We start from the raw sequence: 19,266 nt of genomic DNA, 5'->3' as shown, positions 1-19,266 counted from the left end.
GGGGGGGGGCGACGGGAACAGGGGCACAGGCAACGGACGGGGCTGGGGGCTGCCCTCTGAGGGCCACCTCGCCCCCACTTACCCCAGTGCCCTGGGCCGGCCGCTCCTGCTGGGACTGGGACTGTGGCAGGGGTGGGGGGGCAGGCAGGGCCCCCCCCGCCAGCTGGCTGGTGCTGACGCTGCGGCCCACCGGGCGCACGGGTACGCCGGCCTCCTGGGGAGGGGTGGGGGGGGGTCCACACAGGTTCTCCACTGAGTGGTACTGAGACAGCAGGCCTGGAGGAAGAGAGCAGGGTACCCGCCGACCTGAAATGATGCGCCCCCCGTTCCTCTGCTCCCAGTGCCCCCTTACCTCCTGCCCCTAACGCCCCCAGCCCTTGGCTCCCAAACCCAGTGCTCCACGGCTCCGCTCTCCCAGCACCCTGCCATCCCGTGCCCCCCCTGGTCCCCCCCACTCACCTGTGTACGCAGGCAGGCTCGAGGGCTGCACGTTCCATCTCCCAACGTCACCGGCGTCCAGCTCGGCCACGTAGGTGGCGGGGACAAAGAAGGGCCGAGCCCAGCGGGGCTCACCGGCCCGTCTCACCTGCCACCAGTCCTCGTTGGCCTTGCGGAGCAGCAGGAATTGCTCGCCTGCAGCCATGGCCACGTGCCGCCCGTCCTCGGCACAGTACGTGTAGTCGTAGAGGGCGCGGAGCACCACGGCCGGCTCAGCGCGCCGCCACCGCCGCCCCTCCAGCCGCCACCTCCCTGCCAGCATCCTCGCCCTGCTCAGGACACCGGAGCCATCTGCAGGGCACAGCGCTGGGGGTCAGCTGTGCCCCGTGCCCCATAGCTGCCGCGGCTCTGGGCAGTGGTGACACGGGGGGCTCGGGGCAGCAGCGGGATCCCTACCTGCGGGGCCCTGGGCTCTCCAGGCAACAACACCGTGCCCCCAGGCCAGGCTGCGCCCAGGCAGCACAGCAATGGCACACGTGCCTCCCGTTAACCCCGTGCCCCACAGTCATGGGTTTCCCCCCCCAGCCTCAGCAGTGCCCCGTGGCAGTCCCATCCAGGAGCAGTGCAGGGCCCGTGTCCTGCCCCGGGGTCCCGATGCCGAGGGAGCCAGCGTCCGCCCTTGGTGTGGGGGGGACTGAGGGGAAGCGAGGGGCCCGGGGGTGCGGGCTTGGCTGGCGCTCGGGGACCTGACGGAAACGCAGCAGTTTCTGTAGCAGGAAGCAGCGAGGCTGCGGCTTCCTTACACCACACGCTATGGGGCTGGGGGGCAGTGCCAGGGGGTCTCGGCCCCCGCTTCCCCAGGTCCCACATCCCCACAGCTCCCTGTCCCCTGCTCCTCATCCCGCAGCCCCGCAGCCCCTGGTCCCTGTCGCCGCTCACTTTCCCAGTTCCGTGCTCCCCATCCCAAGGAACCCTCCAAGCCCCACGGCCCCTGGTTCCGGACTCCCGAGGCTCAGCAGCCCCCAGCCCTGCCGGGGTCTCGCACTCACCACCTTCGGGGCTCTGCCATGGAACCGGCGGGCAGGACCCGACGCCGGGGCAGAGAGGTGCCGGGGGCGGACGCGGGGTGCAGGCAGAGGAGCCAGGCTCCCCCAGCCTCGCGCCCGCGGCCCCGCTTGACCCCAAGCTTTCGGCTCTGACCACCCGTTAAGGGGAGGGGGGCGACACCTGCGGGGCCGAGCCCCGGGGAAACCAGCCCCGGGGCGCTCGCACCGCCCCGGCGGCAAGTCAGCCTTGTTCCGGGGGAGGACCCCAGCCCGGTCCCCGGCACCCGCCCCCGCTTCCCTTCGCCCTCTCCGCCCGCCGGTCGCTGCTGCACGGGGGCGTCCCCCGGGGACCGGGACCGGGCGGGGGGAAGCCGGGCTGCGTTTGCACGGAGCCCCCGGTGCGGCCCGGCGGCACCTCCGGTGCCTCCCCCCGGGACCTGCACCTGCCGGGGAGGCGGCAGCGATGACACGGGGCGTGCTGGGGGGCGGGACGGGACCGGACGGGACGGGACGGGACGGGACGGGACAGGTGGGATGGGCCGGGACGGGACGGGGCCGGCCGGGGGGGCGGGGGGGGGCCGGGGGGGGGGGGGGGCGGGGGCGCGGCCCCGCAGCGCCTCTCCGTGACGTCACCGCCCCGAGCGGCGGCGGCAGCGGAGCCGCAGCGGCCCCGCTCGGTTGCCACGGCAACGCCGGCCGGCGGGCTCCGCCGCGACCGCGCGGAGGAGGCTCTCGCGAGAGCTTGGGCGCCTCCGCGCGGAGCATTGTGGGGATTGTAGTTCTACCAAACCCGGACGCCCCCACGCCTCGGAACGCTCCCGCGCGGAGCATTGTGGGAGTCGTAGTTCCACGCCAACCGGACGCCCCGTCCCGGAAGCCGTCGCTCGTCGTCCCGGCCCGTCCCGGTTGCATCAGCGGCGATGCGGCTGCAGGTGGCGGCGGGCGGCCCCGCGGCGCTGAAGGTGGTGGCGGCCGCTCAGTGCTCCGCCGCCCCGGTGCGGCTCTGCTGGAGCGCCCCGGCAGGTGAGGCCGCCGCGGGGGGGGTGAACCCGCAGCACCGGGAGGCCGCGCAGTGGCCCCCCCCGGGGGGGCCCCCCCCCCCCCCCCCCCCCCCCCTCCCGGCCTGTCCGCCCCTGACGGGCCCGCTCCCCCCCCAGAGCAGCCCCTGTCGCCGCTGTGCTCCCCGTGGGTGCCCGCCCTGCAGCTGGACAGCGGCGCCGTCCTCTTCTCCCCCAACGCCATCTGCCAGTGAGTACCGGCGGGGCCCGGCGGGGCCGGAGCGGAGCCGGAGCTCTGCCCCTGCCCTCCCCTCCTCTCCTTCAGGTACTTCTTCCTGGCCAGCGGACAGGAGCCGACCGACCTCACCAACCAGTGGCTGGAGTGGGAGGCCACGGAGCTGCAGGTGGGTGGCCGAGGTGCTGCTGGGCTGCCGTGGCGGGGCTTGGCTCGTGGCCTCGCCTGCCTGACCCCCGTTCCGCCGTCCGCTCCCAGCCGGTCGTGGCAGCGGCCTTGTACGCACAGCTGGTGCATGGCAAGAAGGGGCTGGAGGCGGCGGGGGGCCTGGGAAAGCTGCTGGCCTACATCGAGCAGAGCTTGTCTGGGAGAGGCACTGCCTACCTTGCTGGGGTAAGTAGGACCCCAGCATGAGAGAATCCTCCTCTCCGTGGGGGATCCGGAAGGCAGCCCTTTTTCCCGGGGAGCTGTGCTCCCTCCTGTCTTCCCTGAGGCAGAGCCCAGTGCCTGGGCTGGGGCTGTCTCAAAGCTTGACGCTGCTTTTCTGGGCCAGGATACCAGGTCGGTGGCTGACGTGGTTGTGTGGGGAGCCCTGTTCCCTGTGCTCCAGGATGAGGCCAGCCTGTCAAGTAAGAGGGAACCAAGTGTGTCAGGAGGGGCGTTATTTCCTGTGTCCCAAAACCGTGAGAACCACCCGCTGTCTTCTCCCCAAGACGAGCTGCAGGCGCTGAGAACCTGGTTCCGGAGTATGACGCTCTCAGAGGCCTGCAGGAAAGCTGCTGACTCTGTGCTGATGCCCAAGGGGCTCCTGGAGTTCAAGTCCTACCTGCAGAAGCAGCCTCCACCTTGCCCGGCCATGGAGAGAGCCACCAGTAACGAGCCTGAGGTACAGCCCTGGCCCCCTTGCTCAGCCACGGGAACAGGATCCCCTCGGGCTGATGGCAGTAGTCCCGCAGACCCCCACTGGGACCCGCAGACCCCCACTGGGACCCGCAGACCCCCACTGGGACCCGCAGACCCCTCACTCATCAGCTGTTTTCCCCACAGGAGGAAGAAGCTTCCGAGCGGGCCCTGACAGAGGAGGAAATCACAGCTGCTGCAGATGCCTGGGCCCGTGGTGCTGCGGCACTGCCCAAGCCCTGGCACCCGCAGAAACCTGTGTGAGTCCCCACCTGGTGCAAGGCTCGGGCTGTTGCGGACGTCTGGGCGATCTCGAAGGGGGTTGCAGGCTGATGCCGCGTTGCTCTGAGGTGAGCTGGCCTCGCTGCCCTTTGTGTCTGCATTGAGCGCTCCTGCCTGTGCCAGGTTGCCTGTGGAGGGCATGAGAAACGTGCTGATCACCAGCGCCCTGCCCTACGTGAACAACGTGCCTCACCTCGGTAATATCATCGGCTGCGTTCTCAGCGCCGACACCTTCGCTAGGTGAGATTCTGCCCGGTGGAAGCTCCCTGGTGCCAGAGGCTCATCGGGGGTGGGAGAGGTGGAGGGGGCAGCCGTGCTGTCCCCAGCACCTGCACAGGTGTCGGAGGCCTCTGCCCGCAGGTACTGTCGCCTGCGGAACTGGAACACGCTGTACGTGTGTGGCACAGACGAGTACGGCACGGCCACCGAGACTAAGGCAGTGGAAGAGGGGCTGACTCCTCGGGAGATCTGCGACAAGTACAACGCTATCCATGCTGACATCTACCGCTGGTTCAACATCTCCTTCGACTACTTTGGCCGCACCACCACGCCTCACCAGACCACGTGAGCTGCTGCAGCGCTCGGGGCTTGCTGGGGGGGTGGTATCGGTGCTGTGGGTGTTGGGGGAACCCCAGCGTGCCTGGCTGAGGGTGTGCCAGGGCCCTCGTGTCTCCTGGCTGATCGCGACTGCTCTGTTCCTTTCCCCGTGCTTTCCCAGGATCGCCCAGGACATCTTTCAGCGCCTGCTGGCCCGTGGTTTCCTGCTGCAAGACACCGTGGAGCAGCTGCAGTGTGAGGGCTGCCAGCGATTCCTGGCCGACCGCTTTGTGGAGGGCACCTGCCCCTTCTGCAGCTACGAGGAGGCCCGGGGGGACCAGTGTGATAAATGTGGCAAACTCATCAATGCTGTGGAGCTGAAGGTGGGATGGGATCCCTCGGGGGGACGGGATCCCTCGGGGGGGACCCATTGCTTTGCCCGGGACCCCAGCCTTGTCCGGAGCTCTATCCAAGCTGGGTTTCTCTGTGTTTTTCTTCCCAACAGAGCCCCCAGTGCAAGCTTTGCAGGGGCATCCCTGTGGTGAAGCCCACCCAGCACCTCTTCCTAGACCTTCCCAAGGTAAGCTTCCTCCCTGGGGGACTGGGGAGGGGACGGAACACCCCCCGGCACCACTTGCCATCCCGGTGCGCTGCCAACAGCTGGAGGAGCAGCTGGAACCGTGGCTAGAGCACTCCTGGGCCACTGGGGACTGGACAGCCAACGCTCGCTACATCACCCGCTCCTGGATCCGGGATGGGCTCAAGCCCCGCTGTATCACCCGTGACCTGAAGTGGGGCACGCCTGTGCCTCTCGATGGCTTCCGCGACAAGGTGGGGGGCTCCTCCGCCGCAGGGTCTGTCCTCAGGCGGCCAGCCTGGGCCTCGGCCTGCCCTGCCAGGGTGTTCCTGGCTCAGGCATCGCCTCCTCCGTGCCCCACCAGGTGTTTTACGTGTGGTTTGATGCTCCCATCGGCTACTTGTCCATCACAGCCAACTACACAGACCAGTGGGAGAGGTGGTGGAAGAACCCCCAGCAGGTCAGAGCCGGGGCAGTTGCGGGGGGTTGTGGGGTCAGGGCAGAGCCAGGGGGTCTGCTCATGTCCCCCTCCCCTGCTTCTCAGGTTGAGCTGTACAACTTCATGGCCAAGGACAACGTCCCGTTCCACAGCGTCATATTTCCCTGCTCGCTCCTGGGTGCCGATGACAACTACACGCTGGTGAACCACCTCATTGCTACAGGTACCGGGGGGGCTCTCCGGGGATTTGGGGGGGGTCTCTGCTTTCCCTCAGTACCGGGAACAGTCCGGTCAGCCCCCCGCGGGCACAAACCTGCCTTTCCCTACTTAGCCTTGGAAAACCCCCTCGAGCGTCTCTGTGGTGGGACTGTTCCCTCCCATGGTGGTCTCTCTCCTGCCCTCCCCAGAATACCTGAACTATGAGGATGGGAAGTTCTCCAAGAGCAGAGGCGTGGGGGTCTTTGGGGACATGGCCAAGGACACCGGCATCCCAGCGGACATCTGGCGCTTCTACCTGCTGTACCTGCGGCCTGAGGGGCAGGACAGCGCCTTCTCCTGGAGCGACCTCATGCTCAAGAACAACTCGGAGCTGCTGAACAACCTGGGGAACTTCATCAACAGGTGAGGCAGGGTGGGAGGGTGGAGCACCTCCGTCTCCAGCCCCCGCTCACGCCTGCCCCTCCGTCCCCAGAGCCGGAATGTTTGTGTGCAAGTTCTTTGGTGGCATCGTCCCCGACATGGTCCTGACAGCAGATGACAAGAGGCTCTTGGCCCGTGTCACCCTGGAGCTGCGCCAGTACCACCAACTGCTGGAGAAAGTCCGGTGCGTAGCTGAAACCCCAGGGCTGGGTCGTGGGGGGAGGCGGGGGTGAAGGCGGGGGTGAAGCCCTGACCTCGAGCAGCCGCTCAGCCCTTCTCTGCCCCCCCCCCCCCCAGCATTCGCGATGCCCTGCGCTGCATCCTCAGCATCTCTCGCCACGGCAATCAGTACATCCAGGTGAACGAGCCCTGGAAGAGGATTAAGGGGAACGAGGAAGACAGGTAGGAAGAGTTTAGGAGCACGGGGGGGGTGCCAGGGCCCAGGAACTGGGGCTGACGGAGGGTTTTCTGCCTGGCAGGCGGCGTGCAGGCACCGTGACCGGTGTGGCAGTGAACATGGCCTCCCTGCTGGCTGTCATGGTGCAGCCCTACCTGCCCAGCGTCAGCGGGGCCATCCAGGGGCAGCTCTGCATCCCCCCGGAGTGCTTTGTCCTCAGCCACATCTTCACCTGCACCTTGCCCCCCGGGCACCGTGTGGGCACGGTAGGCGGACAGCGTATGGGTGGGGTGGGGGAGGGGGTAAGCCAGAGCCCTGCAGGGCTGAGCCCTCTCTTTCCCTGGTTCTAGGTGAGTCCCCTTTTCCAGAAGCTGGAGCACGACCAGATTGAAGCCCTCCGCAAGCGATTTGGGGGAGGGCAGGTGAGTGGGGGCCGTAATGCTCCTCCGACTCCTAGTTGCTCCATCTCTCCTGTTTCTTTCCTCACTGTCTCTCCTTTCCCAGCCTGAAGACCTCCATGTAGCATGTCAGGTAACTCCCTGGTACTGCCATGGGGGTGCTGCTGTGACCCCTCCCCAGCATGCAGGGGGTGCACAGCTCTGCATCTGGACCCTACGCCCCCCTTCTTACGCCCCCCTTCTGGCCTTCCACAGGCTAAGCCAACCCCTCCAGCCTCAGACCCTGTCCCGGCTCCAGCCTCTGGCACGGCCGTGGCTCCAGGTGACCCCCAGCTGATCCAGGAGCTGACAGAACAGGTAGCCAAGCAGGTAAGCGCATGGGAGCTCCCCCCTCTCAACCCCTTCCCCTCTCCCTGGCCTCAGCCCTCACCCCTGGCCTTCCCCAGGGCAACCACGTGCGGCAGCTGAAGGCCAACAAGGCAGAGAAGGCAGAGGTCGACAGTGAGGTGGCCAAACTGCTGGAACTGAAGAAACAGCTGGCCCTGGCAGAGGGCAAAAGTCCCGAAGTCCTTGTACCGAAGGGGAAACGGAAGAAATAGCACCCAGCTTCCCTGTACCATGGGACAGCTACAGCCCTGAACTACAGAGACCAGCCGGAACCGTGCTGACGGTTACACGTGTGTAATAAAATGCAAGAACTGTACAACGCCTGGAAGCTTTGCCTTCCCCACGGCATCAGTCTGTGCCAGTTGGGCAGCGCCCCTCCAGTTTGTGGCTGCCCCCCAAGTCCACTGGGGACAGCAGAGTCCTGGGCCTGGTGCCTACAAGGCCGTGTCAGCATCTAGGTCTGGCGGAGATTCACGATGCGGTTAATGAGCGCTGTCCGTGTGTTCTCCACCTCAGCACTGAGCCGCCGGATCTCTTCCCGGAGCTGCTCGTTGCGGGCTGTCAGCTCCAGCACCCGCTGCTCGTTGCTCTGCTCCCGGTTCTTGGCCAGCGCCTTGTTTGCTGTTACACCCCTGCCCCTCTTCCTCTTTGCCTTGTGCCCCACCTGTTCCTCCTCGGTGCCCATCGGGGTGGGGGAGCTCCTGCAGAAAGCATGGTCCAGTGGCTGCACTGCCTCCGTGCCTGCTGCGCTGTGTGGGCCCAGCAGCTCCTGCATCTCCGCAGTCAGGGCAGCATCCAGCTCACAACTCTCTGGAACGCTGTCAGTCCCCTCTGGGCCCCACAGCGGGGCCATCCCTGAAGGCCCTTCCTACAGGGAAGAAAGAAGGAGCCAGGCCCAGGTGAAAGATGCCCCCGCCCTCCTGGCCCACCTCTCCCTGCAGAGCATCCCCAGCCCCTCCGCTCACCTGTTCGGCCCCCCAAGGTGCTGGGAGGCCCGTGGGCTCCGCTGCTGCCAGCACCTCCTGCAGGTCCTGGTACCAGGCCTCAAGCTCCCAGCCAGGCAGGCCACCAGCGGGCCCTGCCACAGGCAGCCCCTCAGCTGCCATCGTCACCTGCAGGCCAGCCTGGGGCTGCGGGGACAAAGGGATAAATGCGGTCAGGACCCCCGACTCCACAACGCTGCTCCGGGGGCAGGGCTGCTCTCCCAGCCCCCTGCACGCAGGGGGAGGCCCCCCTCCTCCCCCCTTTACCTGCTCTCAGGTGTGGTGGTCCACCAGGATGCACTTTCTCCGTGACGCCTGAGGAGCGAGAGGAGCGGGATCAGACGCGCCTCGTGCCCCCCTCCCACGGCTCTGGGGGCAAGCTCGGAGCCCCCAGCCCACCCCCGCTCCCCGGGAAACGGCACGGAGCCGTGCTGGGGGGAGGATGGCTCGTTCCACCCCCTTCCCCCCCCCCCCCCGCGGGGCTCCCGTACCCACAGCCGGGCCCCTGACGAGCAGGGCCTAGGCCCCGGCCCACCTCCCCCTGCAGCCCCACGGCCGCCGGTTGCTCGGGACCGGACCGCACGGGACCGGACCGCACCGCACGGGACCGGGCCGCAGCGTGGGGTCCCCCCGCACCTTCCTGCGCGGCCCCGGCTCCCCGCGGCTCCGTCCCGCGCGCTGCCCCCGTCCCATCCTCATCCGCATCTTCCCCGCTCCCGCTGTGCCGCCGCCCGCCCCGCCGCTCCTTTTAAGCCCTCGCATGACGCAACGCTTGCGTCAGCCGCGCCCAATGGACGCCCGCGGCGGCGTGACGGGCGGGAGGAGCGAGCCAATGGGAGCGGGAGAAATGGGCGCGAGGCCCCGCCTCGTGGGCGGGAGCGGCCCCCTCGTCGGCTCACGCGCCCCGGGGGTGGGTCACGTGGGTGGGTGATGCAAGGGCTGGAAACCGGGCCCGCTCTGCCCCGCCCCGCCTTAAAGGGCCCGCAGCGAGGCCGTGCCCGGAGCCATTGCGCATGCGCAGAGGCCGTGCCGGTGCTGCTCCTCTGCCCGGCGGGGCCCGCTCCGGTACCGGGAGGCAAGGCCGGGAGGGGGGCGGGCGGCTCGGCCCGGGCCCCCTGCCCTCGTTGCTGGTGCAGGGGGTGACTTCTTCACGGGGAGGGGGAGCTCGCTGCTGTAACGCCTCGCTCCTTCTGCAAAGCCTCGCAGGGAGTCCGCGGCTCCCGGTTCGCCGTCAGTGGCAGTCCCGCCGGGGGCCCGTTCCCCTCCTCACCTCTGATGAACACACCGAATGTAATGGGCCCGGGAGCTGGGCCCTGGGGAAGGCCGCTGCTGACTGCCCACCAGATGTGGGCCCACGCACTAAGAAGCGTTTTAAAGTGATTTAAAGAACAAAGTCAAAATTTCTCCGTGACTGTGCCCTTGATTGGCAGCGCTGGATGCAGGGGGGCTCCTCCCGCCTAACGCGCGTACCCGACGTGACGAACTATCGCACGGGTATACAGCAGAGCAATTAATATTCAATTAACGCCTATACATCTTCATTACCCAAACCCGCCCGCTCTCGCTTCGTATGCTAATTAGCTTATCAGTCCTTTGCGCTTGCGCAGTATTCTCTGGTGGTCGTCCAGGTGGTCGTCGGGATGAAGTAAGACGTCGTCATCAGAGCTGATCTTTTCACCTTCTTGCGCATGCTCTCAGAGCCCTTGGTCCAATCCACACGGTTGGTTTGTCGTGGTTCCCAGGGCCCGAGGGCCGCCAGCTATCTGGGCACCTTCCAAGTGTGACCTTCTTTTAGTCCTCCTCCTGACTCCCTGTCATAAATCCGTGCTGGCAGCTTTTAGCCCTCCTCCTTACTCCTTCTGTGCGTTCTCTCATGCTGGATTTGCACGTACATTTTGTATTTTCCCAGCGCAGCACAAGCACAGTGCATCGCAAATGTAACATTCTATTGTCCAAGCACAGCACATATTAAGCAATGTTGCCTACATATTTATTCTTAATCAGTCGCTCTCTAATTTCTAATCCCATGTTTCAGTTGCACGCCAAGAAATGTTTCCCCCACTGGGACAAGAGCTTCTCAGCAGGCCCAAGAGGCCTCTCCTTTGTACAGGAGGCCAGCACGAATGAGCTGAGCGCCCAGTAGTGCCCAGATGGGGTGTGCCAGGCCCCTGTGTGCACCCTGTAAGGCTGGGCTGACTTGTGGTCCCACTGAGGTCCGGTTGCTGCCCTAGCCCCACACACTGGTAAGCTGCCAAGCAGACGTTCAGCAGGTATATTTGGCTTTGCTCCATCACTGTTTTCAGCAATAAACATGTTGCTGCTTCTCTCTTACGAGTGACGTGCATAGTTAGTTCCTTTTGCAACACGTGGACAGGCACAGATTTCCGAGCTGGGATTCTTGTTGTTTTTTTTTGTATTGCTCACAGTGGGGTGCATCAAACACCCAGCAGGCCACCAACTGCCCAGCAGCATCATGCAGTCAGCACCGGCCATGCAGAATGTCTGCGCAGGCCCTTCCCCACCAATAAAAGGCTGCAGTTTATTGGGAGGGTTATTGATAAGGGGCTGCAGTTTATTGGTAGGGTTAGAAGAGAAAGGGTTGTGGAGGATGGCTTCCAAGCGCAGATGCCAGCCCTGGAGGAAGGATCCAGTGGAGGATGTCCCTCTTCAGCAGGACCAGGATGAGGAAGGCGAGCTGCAGGCTGGCAAAGGACAGCATAAATCTCCTGCAGAACAGAAGAAGGTTCAGACAGAGCCAGGGATAGAGCCGAAGGTTCAGATAGAGCTCAGCTCTTTCCAACCAGCCTCTTTAAACCCTGCCATGGTTTAAACCCTGTGCCATGCTGGGAGCAACAGATGCCGCTCAGGACTGGGGTGAGGAACCTGCCTATCCCTCTTGGCTCTGTTGTGTACTTTGAGGGCTGGGGGGCTTGAAATCCACACCCCACCTGCTTCCCCAACCCAGGAAACAGAGAAATGCTGAAGCAGTTCACCCTGGAGAAGTCAAAAGCTGCCTAATGCCTTGGGAGCCATGACCTCCGAGAGCAACTCACCGAAGCCAAGTAGTGAATCGGGGCCTCCTTGACGCCAACTGTTCATCCTGCAGGATAAGGCAAAGCAGGGCCACGTGTTGGGGCACGCGGCACAGAGAAGGCACTGGGGGCGCTCAGACCCCCTCCCTCGTTCCCACTGAGGTGAATGGCTCCATGTCCTCTGGGGCCGAGTCCAGACCCCCTCCAGGCCCACAGCAGGGGTATCTCTCCTACCAGCTGTGCAGCCATGACCTCCTGCATCACAGTCTTGGACAGCTTGGCTGCCTGCATCCTCTTCCCCCTGTTACAGACACCACAGAGTTTCTGGGCCGTGAGAAGAGACCTCGGCCAGCCTTAGGATTTCCCCCTTGACTGAGGTGGCCAGGAGGGGCTCAGGGTAATGCCCAGCCTCTGCTGGAGCAGGGACGAGGGATCTCATTGTCCCAGCACCGCACAAACCCACGCTTCCCCCATGTATCCTCTGCCTCCTCCCTGCCCCAGGCCTTGGGGGTGCGGGGGGCTCTGACAAGAGGCTGGGACCTGCTCAGTCATGCAGCATTGCTAAAAGGAGTCAAGAGTTGCTCAGAGATGCTTGGAGCTGCTTAGGAGAAGGCAAAAGACTCTCCAGAGCAGCCGTGTGGATCCTCCCCGCTGTCTACCCCTGGTCGGGGTCAGGGCCCTGTCCCCACTCACATGGCAGATGGTGTTTGGAGAGCCTCCTTTCTCTTCTGGAGGTGGTTAATCTTCTCCCTCAGCACCTGGAGAAGCAAAGGACCAGGCTGTGAGTCTACCCCACACCTGCTTGGAGGGGGCTTCCCCCCCACAGACATGTTGATCTCCCCTCCCTCCTGCCCTCAGCACCTTGTTGATCTCTGCCCTTTCTGCAGTAGCCTCTTCCAGCTCTGCACGCCTCCGTTCGCACTGCAAAGCACCCGGGACACATTGCGTGGAGGCAGGGTGGGAAAGGGCATCCCCAGGGCTCTGCAAGGCCAGGCCAGATCCAGGGTAGCCAGCACTAAGGCCTCTGGGGATCCCACCACTCCCCGGCAGCTCTGCCCTGCCCCGTTGGATTTCTGCCTTTGGGTTACCTTGAGGAACTCCTCCACCGCCACTTCCACGTCGGCTCTGGCCTGAGCGACCTGTGCCAGAACCTCCCTCATGTTCTGGCCACACACCTGCGCACACGCCAGGGACCCCTTCGCCCCCTCTGCCTCCATGGCTTCACCTGCAGGTCACAAGCCAGCACAGCGTGAGGAGCGTGGCCATGGGCTCAGCCTGCAGCGCCAGCAGCTCCCTGTCCTTCGAGTCCTGCATCTCCGTCAGCTCCTGGCTGCGGGCCTAAACGTGCTCCAGGACCCCTCCATGACCCCCCCCTTGCTCCTGCACCTGCACAGCGTGCACAGGGCTGCTCGACCCGTGAGGCCACCTCCAATGTCAGCATCCCACCCCGTCATGCCCACAGCCCCAGGGACCCCTTTCCTTTGCCCCCCTGCCAGCCTCAGCAGCACACGTGGCTGCCCCACGTGGCCCTCCCTCATGGCCCCAAGACAAGCAGAGGCCAAGCACTGTGCCCAGGCAGCTGGGGAGGCTCCTGCTGGCCCCTCACCGCCTGCAGCCTCACGCAGAGCCCTGCTCACCCCCTCACCTCCCTGCGGGCTGTGCGGTCTCCGGGGAGGTTACTCTGCCCTCACCCCCTTCTCCCAGTTTGGTGGCCTCCTCCTGCACGGCCCTACAGACAGCCTCCCCGCCACAGGGAGCAGCCCTCTTTACACCCTTCGGGGCAGCCACCTCACAATGACCAACCATGGTGACATCATGGTGACATCACGGTGACATCATGGCCACTGCTGCCCACTGGGACATGGCTGTCACTGCTCTGCGGCTGGCACCAGAAGCTGGCACAGGATCCAACCACGGACAGCGGGGAGAGGAAACTGCCGCCCATGGCCTTGGCCAGGCAGCTGGAGGGCCTGAAGCATCTTTTAAAGTTTTAATTAATCTTAAATCTTGCCTTTTTTTCTTTTTTTTTTTTTCCTGGTGAGAAACTCTTTTCTCTGGCACTGTAGCTTGGACTTCCTTTTCCATGACTTTTTCTGCAGCCCGTTTTGCAGCTAAACCAGCCAGCTTATTTCCTCTTTCTTGGGTGGTTCACCACTCTTGGTAAGCTTTACAATGCCAATTAGCTACAGGAACAGGGATTTGCATACTTTCAGGTAAACTCAAAATTTCTTCTTTATACTTTATCTCCCCCCCCCTCCCCCGATCTGCTCCCCCCCCCCCATTTTACAGAGGAAGAGAAAGGGAGGTGGGAAAGGGAGGAGAGGATACTCCCCGCGCAAACTGCCTGCGCTAACAGCCAAGCCTGTCCTGTTTGCGCGTCCCGTTCGCAGCATTCCTGGGTCATGGCCCTCCCGAGGGACTGCTTTTATACCGTCAGGGGGTGGCTGCCTTGGTGAGTGGCTGCAAAATGGCAGCGACGCCCAAGTTAAAACTCAGAACATCCCTGCAGCCCCCTCCAGGCCTCGCACGCTGCTTCAGGTACCACCCCCAAGGTTGGCTGAAACATGAAACGGAGCTGCCACATCTTTTTTTTTTTAATATGTTTTTATTCTTGGATTCCTTTCTTGGGGCTTTTCTGCCTGCCCATGAACCTGCACTCGATAGATGCAGGTGTATTCTGGGTTTCCCCAGTTGCTTCGCACCTCCACTTTGATGTGGCGGAACGTTCTGGGAGGCTCCTTCTGTAACGAAAATGAGGGGAAGCATCGTTACTCAGGTGGGAAGAGCCGCAGCACAAGCACATAGCACTCTTTGCCAGCACTCCCCTTGCTGCGGACCAAATGGCAGCCCCGACAGAGGAGGAAGCAAGGGAAACCAGAAGGCCCCTTCTCGCCAGGGCCATAGAGGCGCCCTCTGTGCCTAGACAGCAAAGCCCTGGCCTCAGAGGCTTGCTGAGGGGAGTTGTGGAAACCCGAGTTGCTCTGCTCCCTCGGCTGCCTTGGGACACTGGGACAGTCTTGCTGATGGAGACAGATGTCTGCAATCTTCCCTCCCACCAGCAATTCTTTCTCCTTGCCCTAAAGGGGACTAATTCCCTTCCAGAGCCCCTTCCCACTGCTGCTTTTTCTGCTTTACCAGAAAGAAAGGGAAAGCACTTCCAAGGGTGGGCTAACCACCTCATCTTCCCAGCAGGAGCGAGCCACATGGAAGAGCAGAGGCTGGCTTGGGTGATCATCTGAACCCTCTCTTCCAGAGACTTGCAGGCAACCTGTCCTTCCTCCCCTCCCTGCCATCCTGCCCACACACACTTGCCATACTTGCACATGGAAGGTCTGAGCCATCATGCTGTCCACCTCGTAGGTGAATATCCCAAGGAGAATTTCCGCTTCGTCCTCATCCACTCCCTCAAAGACAAGAGATGATGGGAGCAGGTCAGTCTCAAGCAGGCCATCAGAAAAAGAATATGCTGAGGCCAAAGCTGGGAACCCTTTCCCACCTCCCTTGGTTCTAACAGCATTCTAGTGCAAGTGAGAGTGAACCCAAGTCAGGGCACTTGGAGCAATTGCTCCCAGATCCTTGTCTGTGAACCACAGCAGAAGGTTCCAGACGTGTCTAACAATGCTCAAGTGTCTCCAGTGCCCCTCGATAGGATGCAGTGCTCTGCAGCAACCAATCCTTGGATAGCTGAGGGAATACGCCACGCTTTCGGGCCCTGCTTTTCCTTGGGGCCAGGGCCTCCCAAAAAGAAGTGCCAGGAAGAGACTTACAGAGACAGCAAACTCTGTTGGGGCACTGCTGACTTCCCCGGAAGGAGAGACTGCCTTGGAGATATGCCAGATGGTGAAAGCTGTTGGCCAGATTTTCACTGGCAACTGAATCACAATATGTCCCTGAGACCCTTGGAAGGCCCAGCAGTCGCCTGGGGAGATACTGGGCTGAAACGAGAAAGCCAGTGACTGCCAGACATCTCTTGAAGCTTCCATGGCTTAGCACACCCACAGAACTCCCACCCATGCTAGAAATGCGTGGTATCCCAACCAGAAAGCAAGAAAGTAAACCAGCTGTCACATTTTCTCTTGCAGTACCTGCAGTATAGTCTCTGGATGCTTTGCAAAAGAAAAGATTGGAAAAATCCACCACTTCCTGCCTTCCCCAGCATAACTCTTGGATGTCCTCTCCGCATCAATTGTGGCACCTGAAATGAATACGGAAAGAAGTTCACCAGGACAGGCAGGAGTTTAGCAGAAGCAGTGAATTCTCAGGCTGAATGCAGAGCTTGTTGCTCTGGGGAGTGTCAGACACAAGTGGAGTGCAGTGAACTGTCTGTCTGCATACCTATGGATTTCAGGGCCCAGTCAGGCATCCAGGTGTGGATTTTAAGCACCTTTTCAAATACATCCCTTGTCAAGTGCAGAATGTCCTGAAAAAAAAACAAAACAAAAGTTCTGCATGAGCACTGACTCCTAGCAGAGAGCTAAGGAAGGGCTCTATGTCAGAAAATCCAAGGCAGGACCTGTCAGAAAAGGTGTCAGACTGGGAGCATCCCCAGATGAACCAAGTGAAGCCTCGAAAAGGCCACCAGTGTCCAGAGCCACAGCACAGACAGCCTGCAGGTTCTGCCTGAGCCCCGTGTTCCAACCCTGTGTACTCTCCAGCCCAGCCTGGAGATGGAGTCCTGCCCTGAGCCAGCTGGTGCATGCAGAGGCCCCCTTCCAGCTGGCCTGGAGGATGGGCCTGCCAGCTCAGAAGCCTGACCTGCAAGTTTCTAGGAAGGGCCTCCAAAGCCAAGCCAAGCCCAGCAGGTACCTGGCTGGACACCCAGCCCAGGGAGGAGTTCACAGTGCTGCTCAGAGTGGCTCCAAGCCACAAGCAAAGCTGAGCCCGGGCAGTCAGGTGAGGGGCAGGCAGCACAAGGACAGAGCACTGAAAAGGGCCAAGAGGAAGCAGCAGGAGGAAGCCCTCAGAGGGCACCGAGCTCTCTGACTAGCCCCCAGCACCTTTACCTCTCTCTTCTCCCCTTGGATACGATCATCTTCCAGAACTTTGCTCACTGCCTGCACAAATTGTTCCCATGCAGCAGACATGTGGGCTTCCTGCTCTCTTAGCTCATGGCTTTTCTGGTCGAACAAAGCCAGTGAGGTCCTGGAGGCAAAGGGAAAGCAGATCTTGTCCAGCAGCAGCCCATCAGAGGAAAGAGCTCCCATGGGCCATCTACCTCCCCCCTGCCCCCAGCCCCCCCTCAGCCCCTTTTCCCTTACTCTGGTTTACAAAAGGCTCCTTTCCACTACCCCAGGTAAAGGTCGGGAGCCCTGGAAACGAGGCAAGGGAGTGCAAAAATTGCACACAACTGGCTGAGACAAATCCCCAGAAAAACTTCCATGTCAAGAAAGTGCTCTTACCCGGTAGGCTTGTGCTCTGCTTCAGGCACCGCTAACATTGCCTGGAAGATAAAGACACTCCACCGGAGAAAGCACGAGGAGCACCGCCAGGGCTTCTCAAAGGAGAATGCCCCAGTAACAGCTGGCAAAATTTTCCCCTGCTTCAAGGCAGTTTGGAGAGATCCCAACCCAACAGCTGGGCTCCTTAACTAGCTATGGTCAGCAGAGCACCTTCTGCGTTTCCATTTGCTTTCCTATCCCACCCAGCCTCTCCCAGCAAAGAGGGAGCAAAGGCCTCTTCTGCCAAAGTGCACCGCTCTTCATCCTGCCACTGCACAGGTCACTTGGGAAGATCTGTCTCCACATCGAAGCCCACCCAGGCACCAAGATGGACTGACCAACACAATTGCCCACCACCCACTCTCTGTCTCAGCAGTTACGAGCCTTTGACCAAACTCCTCATCTTCCACATGGACACGGGAGGGCAGAGCCATGGCCTTCGCAGGCATTGGCTTTCCCACTCCAAGACACTTACTTGCAACGCTTTTCCCCACAGTGTCCAGCCGCACCAGTAGTCACCAGCTGTGGGTCACATCATCAAGAGAGAGCTATTTTCTCAGAGTGCTAATGATCCCTGTGGCCCCATTTTCTCCTTTCACACCCACGGAGGGGCGTGTTGGCTGGGACAGGTGCAACTGCTGTATACAGAGGGCCCCACAGCCAAGGAAATTTTGCTGGCTGCAAGCCTGTTGCTGCCAGCATCCGTACAAAGCCCCAGGCAGGCGGGAGCCGGCCTGTAAAGGCCATCTGTGGCATTCACCGTGTCACAGAAATGGGCTCGTCAAAGGTGCACGAGGACAGTCTCTGTCCCTAGCCCCGCAAAGATGATTTTTGGTCATGGGTACTCACCAAAAAGAATTAGAAGCAGTACAAAAAGGAACATCAGAATCCTCCCGACTTTCTGGTGGGTGACGCATTGTCTAAAGGAGAGGGAAGACCGTGGTTATCACAGCCCACTTTTGGGACACATTTTCCAGGGATCTGTTGAGGAGCTAGCTTGCTACCAGATTCCTCTGATCAATACAGCTGAACCCCCGAGGGCCTGCGGGCCTGTGGGGAGATCTGGCTAGTGGCACACCACCCACGGGATGCAAAGGCAGCTTAACAACTCTGGCATGACGGGGAAAGCAGCCTGCCCCCATTCATCCCTCCCCAGAGAAGGAGCAGGGCTGTGCCCATGCGAGGGGGTTGCTTCCTGGCTGAAGGAAGCCAGGCAGCATGCAGGGCTTCTCACCTTCCCCCTCCCAGCTTTCTGGGCCCTCTTGCACCTACCTGCCCAGCCTGGCTGGCATCTCTGCAGCTCCAGCACACTGGCCAGGTACAGGGAATAGCCTGCTCCCGACCCAAGACCCAAGCACCTCCTTCCTGGGCTCCAGCTGGCTCTGTGAACCTCTCTGGTTTGCACTGCTGCACACCTCCTCAGTGCAGGGTTTTATGTAGACAGCCAATTATGACATCACAAGAAGCAACAGCTGTAATCGTGACGCCTGTGATAACCTCAGAGGGGCTGCCCAGGCAGGGGAGATGCTGTGGGTTAGTCCCCAGCTCTGCCTTCTCAAAGCCTGGAGTTAGGGCGGTCTCCCTAGTGTATATCGCTCCATCACCCTTCAAAAACTGAGCTGGAGCTGTGAGGACCAGTTCAGACCTGACTCGTTCCTACCATCTTCTTTAAACCCTTCCATAGACTTGATGCCATGCTGGGAACAGCAGCCCCCGCTCAGGACTGGGGTGAGTGTTATCCCCCCAGCAGGCAGATGGTGGTTGAAGTCCCCTGTGAGGACCGAGCCCTGCAAACCTGAAGTTTCTCCTGCCTATCTGTAGAGGGACTCATCTCCTTATTTTTTTCTGGTCAATTCCTTTTCTTGCACAGGCACAGGGGAACTGGGTAGAGAAGCCTGGGTTTTATTTAGAAATGTCAGTAGGGCAGCACGCCCTCACTGACCTGCGACAGGGTGTCTCCAGGGAAGTGTGCCAGGTCAGTGTAGGTGTCTTCTGGCAGCACATGGAGCAGCAGGTGGAAGAAGAACTCCTGGTCGTAACAGGAGGCGTAGGGCACCGCAACACCCAGCACGAAAGCGGCGCTACGCTCGCACTGCACTGGGGGTGCTTGGAGGGCTTGTCCTCAGATCCCTATGATGGGGACAGCCCACGGGGACCAGGCCCCTACGGGGGTCGCTGCCCCAGCCCCCCCTGCAGCGGGGGAGCCTCCCACGGCCCCTGCACCCACGCGGGACCCCCCTGGCCCTCCCCGAAGCCCAGCCCCACGCGCCACCGGGAGCCCCGGGGGGGGGGGGGGGGGGAACCGTCCTTATATGGAGCGGGCGTGGTCTAGGTGGGCGGTGCATCGCCTGCCACGCCCCTTCCACCCCCGCCCCGCTGCCGGTTAGAACATGGGGGGGGGGGGGCGTGGGCGGTGATTCCCCGCTGCCGCCGTGGGAATCCCCTCGTGGCCCCGCCGCGCCCCCTCCCGGCCGCTGCCGCCGCCTTTGTTCCGCTGCCAGCCCCCTGCGGGGCCGTTCCCGCGGGGCGGGGGGGGGGGG

At 62.4% G+C, this 19,266-nt stretch overlaps 4 protein-coding genes across 5 annotated transcripts in view; 1 reads left to right on the top strand and 3 right to left on the bottom strand.

Moving 5' to 3' along the window:
- Positions 1 to 1,766, bottom strand: part of SENP1 (SUMO specific peptidase 1) — a 36,527-nt gene extending 34,761 nt beyond the window's left edge. The window contains exons 1-3 of the mRNA XM_035308830.1: positions 1,488 to 1,766; positions 460 to 789; positions 79 to 276 (exon numbers count right to left, since the gene is read on the bottom strand). Of these exons, the coding sequence (XP_035164721.1) occupies positions 79 to 276; positions 460 to 760 (499 nt within the window). The 5' untranslated portion in view covers positions 761 to 789; positions 1,488 to 1,766. The remainder of the gene's footprint in view (positions 1 to 78; positions 277 to 459; positions 790 to 1,487) is intronic.
- A 541-nt stretch (positions 1,767 to 2,307) lies between these two features.
- MARS1 (methionyl-tRNA synthetase 1) lies at positions 2,308 to 7,592 on the top strand. 2 transcript variants are annotated; one of them, XM_035308980.1, is made up of 22 exons: positions 2,308 to 2,507; positions 2,642 to 2,732; positions 2,808 to 2,886; positions 2,976 to 3,110; positions 3,271 to 3,346; positions 3,431 to 3,603; positions 3,765 to 3,877; positions 4,023 to 4,139; positions 4,260 to 4,463; positions 4,618 to 4,819; positions 4,942 to 5,016; positions 5,097 to 5,267; positions 5,378 to 5,473; positions 5,558 to 5,675; positions 5,860 to 6,073; positions 6,144 to 6,275; positions 6,389 to 6,493; positions 6,571 to 6,754; positions 6,839 to 6,910; positions 6,993 to 7,019; positions 7,142 to 7,255; positions 7,333 to 7,592. In XM_035308980.1, the coding sequence occupies exons 1-22, from the start codon at positions 2,405 to 2,407 to the stop codon at positions 7,483 to 7,485; spliced, it is 2,754 nt and encodes a 917-aa protein (XP_035164871.1). In that variant the 5' UTR covers positions 2,308 to 2,404; the 3' UTR covers positions 7,486 to 7,592. The 2 variants fall into 2 exon arrangements, with proteins under 2 accessions (XP_035164871.1, XP_035164872.1); XM_035308981.1 differs by lacking the exon at positions 6,993 to 7,019 and having other exon boundaries at positions 2,310 to 2,507.
- Positions 7,552 to 9,012, bottom strand: DDIT3 (DNA damage inducible transcript 3). Its single transcript, XM_035308982.1, has 4 exons — positions 8,893 to 9,012; positions 8,524 to 8,571; positions 8,239 to 8,403; positions 7,552 to 8,141 (listed from the first exon to the last, which is right to left on the bottom strand). Exons 3-4 carry the CDS (start codon positions 8,377 to 8,379, stop codon positions 7,728 to 7,730), a joined length of 555 nt encoding a protein of 184 aa, XP_035164873.1. The 5' UTR covers positions 8,380 to 8,403; positions 8,524 to 8,571; positions 8,893 to 9,012; the 3' UTR covers positions 7,552 to 7,727.
- Positions 9,013 to 13,873: 4,861 nt separating this feature from the next.
- Positions 13,874 to 18,730, bottom strand: LOC118155521 (sperm-associated antigen 4 protein-like). Its single transcript, XM_035308828.1, has 10 exons — positions 18,669 to 18,730; positions 17,576 to 17,646; positions 17,202 to 17,248; positions 16,688 to 16,728; positions 16,292 to 16,430; positions 15,624 to 15,708; positions 15,374 to 15,483; positions 15,056 to 15,223; positions 14,606 to 14,692; positions 13,874 to 14,029 (listed from the first exon to the last, which is right to left on the bottom strand). The coding sequence occupies exons 1-10, from the start codon at positions 18,728 to 18,730 to the stop codon at positions 13,883 to 13,885; spliced, it is 957 nt and encodes a 318-aa protein (XP_035164719.1). The 3' UTR covers positions 13,874 to 13,882.
- Positions 18,731 to 19,266: the final 536 nt, after the last annotated feature.

This window comes from Oxyura jamaicensis, chromosome 33, assembly GCF_011077185.1.
Source record: "Oxyura jamaicensis isolate SHBP4307 breed ruddy duck chromosome 33, BPBGC_Ojam_1.0, whole genome shotgun sequence".
Classification (NCBI taxonomy): domain Eukaryota; kingdom Metazoa; phylum Chordata; class Aves; order Anseriformes; family Anatidae; genus Oxyura; species Oxyura jamaicensis.
Note: the sequence above shows the minus strand (reverse complement) of the source record. Positions and strands in the feature narration are given on the sequence as shown.